Genomic DNA, 5,372 nt, shown 5'->3' with positions numbered 1-5,372 from the left:
GGTCAGATGCGCCTCATCCAGTGTGGCTCTCGTTTCCTAACAGATACAGAAACTCGCTACGCCACCATAGAGCTGGAACTACTAGCAGTTACTTGGGCTATGGCTAAGTGCTGCCTATATTTGTCTGGACTTCAGCATTTCACCTTAATGACTGACCATCGCCCTCTGATACCGATTCTCAATCATTACACGTTGGATGCCATTGAGAATCCACGCCTGCAACGTCTCAAAGTGAAAGTGGCCCTTACATTTTCACTGCAGTCTGGCGTGGGGGAAACAGCTATGCATACCTGATGCCCTATCTCGCTCCCCAACCAGTCAACCCACACCTGAAGATGAGGAAGACTGCACCACCTCAACTGCATATGTCAGATGCATCATCACCAACACCGCCGCTTTCACTGATGACCAAGCAACAGGACCCATCGTCGAAGAAGACAGGACCCTACAAGAAATCCGTGCCGCTGCAGCCCAGGATCAAGACTACAGTCGTCTCGTCCAATACGTCTCCAATGGCTTTCCCACCAACCGCTACGACCTCCATGTGTCTGCCCTCCCGTATTGGAAGTTGCGGGACAGTCTTTACGCAGATGGAGAATTAGTATTATATGGGCCCCGGATCGTCATCCCTGCAGCCCTCCGTAGACGCACTTTAGCTCGCCTTCACGACAGCCACCGAGGGATTGAAGCTACCCGACGTCGTGCAAGACAGACGGTATTTTGGCCAGGCATCAACGCCGACATAAAAAATACTGTAGAGAGTTGCGACGCCTGCCAACAGCTTCTTCCCAGCCAGCAACAGGAACCTTACATGTGTGATGACCACCCATCCCGACCCTTCGAAAGTGTGTCAGCTGACTTTTTCCATGTAGCAGGGAAGGCTTTCCTTGTTATTGCTGATAGACTTTCAGGCTGGCCTGTAGTTGTCCCCTGTGGACATGACACAACCGCAGCCAGAGTCACAAGAATGTTCTGTGTCTTTTTCCGCGAGGTTGGTGTCCCACTCCGCTTACGGACTGATGGAGGACCCCCATTTTCCAGTCAAGAATTCAAGCAATTAGCTGATCGCTGGGGCGTTCACCACATCATCACTTCTCCACATTACCCTCAGTCCAATGGACATGCTGAAGCTGCAGTAAAAGCCGTCAAACACCTCATCATCAAGACTGCCCCATCCGGGAACATAGATTGTGAAGCCTTTGATAGAGGACTGCTGGAACTTCGGAACACTCCGAACCCTGCCGGACGTTCCCCTGCGCAGATTCTCTATGGCCACCCTCTCCGCACCTGTGTTCCAGCCCACCCCAGGTCATTCACGGATGAGTGGCAAACTAAGACTGAGGACTATGACCGTCGTACTGCTGCCCACACTGAACAAGCAATAAGCCTCTACAACTCGCATGCCCGCCCTCTAACCAAGCTCACCATCGGCCAGCAAGTCAGGATACAGGACGCCACAACACACCGATGGGACAAGGTTGGCATCGTGATGGGTCGCGGCAGGTCAAGAAGTTACGAGGTGCGCCTTCCTAGTGGTCGGGTATGGTTCCGAAACCGAAGACATTTGCGCCCAGTGCCTAACATGAGTGATGACACCTCTCCCCAAGTCCCTGTGTCCCCTTGCTCTGGCCAGGAAAGAGAGCCATCACTTAACCCTCCTAATGCCCCTCGTCGTTCATCCCGACTCGCTGAAAAGAATCCATGTTCCGCTCGAGACAGAGCTACGAGCGTAAAGGGGGAGGGAGGTGTATAGATATCAGATACTATTACAGTGCACATACAATTACATGCACTCATGTGTATAATGTATTTTCAGAGATATGCTTTATTTACTTAATGTTATGCACATTATCATTTATTCTGATGTTATTTAATGTATATCATTAGCTATGTTACGCATCGTGGCAACAATGTAATTACATGCGGCAACACTGCTATTGTTTCCCGCCATTTATATGATGCATAGTTAGTTACTGTCCTGTGGTCACTCTGTCGTGATGTATGGATCTTCCTCCAGCCTCACGCCGCTGTATATCTGTCAATATACGGGATTTTAAAGAACCTACAGTATTATTTCGTCACCCTTCGTTCCATCCATTACATGGACGTATGTGGTAGGGCACCAACCCACAATCCCCAGCCCTTCTAGTATCTTTCTTACCACCCAATCAGAATCCCCAGTCCTTCTAGTATCTTTCTTCCCACCCAATCAAAATCCCCAGTCCTTCTAGTATCTTTCTTCCCACCCAATCAAAATCCCCAGTCCTTCTAGTATCTTTCTTCCTACCCAATCAAAATCCCCAGCCCTTCTAGTATCTTTCTTACCACCCAATCAGAATCCCCAGTCCTTCTAGTATCTTTCTCCCCACCCAATCAAAATCCCCAGTCCTTCTAGTATCTTTCTTACTACCCGATCAAAATTCTCAGTCCTTCCAGTATCTCTCTTCCTACCCAATCAAAATCCTCAGTCCTTCTAGTATCTTTCTTCCTACCCAATCAAAATCCCCAGTCCTTCTAGTATCTTTCTTACTACCCGATCAAAATTCTCAGTCCTTCCAGTATCTCTCTTCCTACCCAATCAAAATCCTCAGTCCTTCTAGTATCTTTCTTCCCACCCAATCAAAATCCCCAGTCCTTCTAGTATCTTTCTTACTACCCGATCAAAATTCTCAGTCCTTCCAGTATCTCTCTTCCTACCCAATCAAAATCCTCAGTCCTTCTAGTATCTTTCTTCCTACCCAATCAAAATCCCCAGCCCTTCTAGTATCTTTCTTACCACCCAATCAGAATCCCCAGTCCTTCTAGTATCTTTCTTTCCACCCAATCAAAATCCCCAGTCCTTCTAGTATCTTTCTTCCCACCCAATCAAAATCCCCAGTCCTTCTAGTATCTTTCTTACTACCTGATCAAAATTCTCAGTCCTTCCAGTATCTCTCTTCCTACCCAATCAAAATCCTCAGTCCTTCTAGTATCTTTCTTCCTACCCAATCAAAATCCCCAGCCCTTCTAGTATCTTTCTTACCACCCAATCAAAATCCCCAGTCCTTCTAGTATCTTTCTTCCCACCCAATCAAAATCCCCAGTCCTTCTAGTATCTTTCTTCCCACCCAATCAAAATCCCCAGTCCTTCTAGTATCTTTCTTACTACCCGATCAAAATTCTCAGTCCTTCCAGTATCTCTCTTCCTACCCAATCAAAATCCTCAGTCCTTCTAGTATCTTTCTTCCTACCCAATCAAAATCCCCAGCCCTTCTAGTATCTTTCTTACCACCCAATCAAAATCCCCAGCCCTTCTAGTATCTTTCTTACCACCCAATCAAAATCCCCAGCCCTTCTAGTATCTTTCTTACCACCCAATCAAAATCCCCAGCCCTTCTTGTATCTTTCTTACCACCCAATCAGAATCCCCAGTCCTTCTTGTATCTTTCTTTAATACTTCAGTACTGTCATCCGGCTCCGGCCAGCCTAATCACCGCTGGCCTTGATACTTTATACAAAATGAATTTACTTGGTCAGAGGTACGATCTAGTATAGTACGTAACGTCCCTCGGTTTGGGGCATGTCGTCTTGACCATTCACATAATTCCGTCATAAAATCTGTTGGAATCAAGAAACAAAAGTAGCCAGTAGTAGAACTAAATCAGTCCTGAGCAATTCAAAAACTTCGACATAACATCTAAGGGAGAAAATTCTCTCTTTTGCATAATTCTAATTTTAAGGGCTTTTTAATACCTGATTCCGAAATTCCGGAATCTTTGAAAGGTTATTCCCGATATTCTAGGATATAATTCGATAATTATGAAGATATATTCCAAGAAAGAGGCACTTGTCTTCTTTCAGTAATTTTTGTAACTATACCATCAAGAACTCTTTCGTGGTATTTTTATGTGGGTGGAGAAATGGGACGACTTCCTCATATTGAGATATATATATATATATATATATATATATATATATATATATATATATATAGAGAGAGAGAGAGAGAGAGAGAGAGAGAGAGAGAGAGAGAGAGAGAGAGAGAGAGAGAGAGAGAGAGAGAGAATGCACTCCTGTGTCGATGATTTAAGCATTTCAAAGATTTGTTGAGTGTTAAAGGTACATAAGAACAGCTGAATGATGCAGCAGTGGAATTAAGGGTTCCGAGCAAAACCTATTTAAGATTGATTGTGGAGGAGAGTGTTGAGGTTATAGGAAGGATAACTAAAAGATTGATGAATTTAAGAACAATAGGTAAGCGTAGATGAGATCACGAATGAGACGATTTGGTAAAATGGTAAAATCCTGATTTACTGGCTGATGACTGTGCAAGGTATTTCGGTCCAGAAGAAAGGTTTCGAAGCTCAAAATGAGAGGAATTATTCTCCACATATGAGTGTAAAGGCGATGGACGTTACTTTAAGACTATAGTACCACAATATTAATATGTACAACAGGAAAGATGTAAGGTAGTATTTTGATCCAGAAAGTATGATAGATGACCGAGGAATTGCTAGGGGTAGAATAGCGTACATTTAGACAATGAAGAGGTTCTGCGGATCAGTTTCCTATTATGAGAATTTTGAGAAAAGATGGAAAAAGGTGAATATGGAGTACATGGGGAAATACGAGAGAATTGAGAAATATGCAAAATTAAGAAGAAATAAAAAAGATAGTGAAAAACATTGTTATTCTCTCAGGTTTACTCTGCTCATCTTAAACCATTTACATATAAAAGTAAGAGATGAGGAAAACAAGCAAAATTATCAATTTGATCATATCTTCAGTAAAATGAGATGAACCTTGCCTCATTTTACTGTGGATATGATAAAACTAATAATTTTCCATGTTTTTTTCGCCACTCATACTCTTGCCAATAAACTGTTTATTTAAAGCGTAGTAGACCAGACAGAATCAAATCATTGAGGATGAACCCCCAGAAATGAATGACTTTTCGTATCCTTCTGGATGGTAGGCAAGGTGAAAAAGCCAGGTTTGGCGTTATAGAAAGACCCAATAATCGATGTCTTCTTCACAATATGCCTCTTAGTGAATGCTAGTCTTTATTTCCTTTGCATGATTTGGGAACGCTCAATATCCTTTATACATCTCATACTTGGGATAAATAGAAGTGCCACTTTACAAGGATTGAGTTGAATTATTCACCAAAGCCATAATTAAACATAGGTAAATGAAACTCTGGGAACAAAATGTATTATATTACGAAAAAGTCCTTTAGACATCCATCTCATTATTTAAACTTCTCGGCACTTGGAAACTCTTCCTGTGATTCAGTCTTCAAAAGCCTCAATTAAGTCCAGCCTCCAGTTTCACATTTCCAGCAATGCATCACTGGCTACTATTCCCTGTAGGGAGGTAGTGCCGTCAGTGCA

General features: G+C 43.2%; 1 protein-coding gene across 1 annotated transcript; it reads left to right on the top strand.

The window, feature by feature from the left end:
- The first annotated feature begins 811 nt into the window (after window positions 1-811).
- Window positions 812-2,061, top strand: LOC136853151 (uncharacterized). Its single transcript, XM_067128462.1, has one exon. The coding sequence runs from the start codon at window positions 812-814 to the stop codon at window positions 1,751-1,753; it is 942 nt and encodes a 313-aa protein (XP_066984563.1). The 3' UTR covers window positions 1,754-2,061.
- The last annotated feature ends 3,311 nt before the right edge of the window (window positions 2,062-5,372 follow it).

This window comes from Macrobrachium rosenbergii, chromosome 26 (assembly GCF_040412425.1).
Source record: "Macrobrachium rosenbergii isolate ZJJX-2024 chromosome 26, ASM4041242v1, whole genome shotgun sequence".
NCBI lineage: Eukaryota > Metazoa > Arthropoda > Malacostraca > Decapoda > Palaemonidae > Macrobrachium > Macrobrachium rosenbergii.
This window is presented reverse-complemented; position numbering and strand designations above follow the sequence as displayed.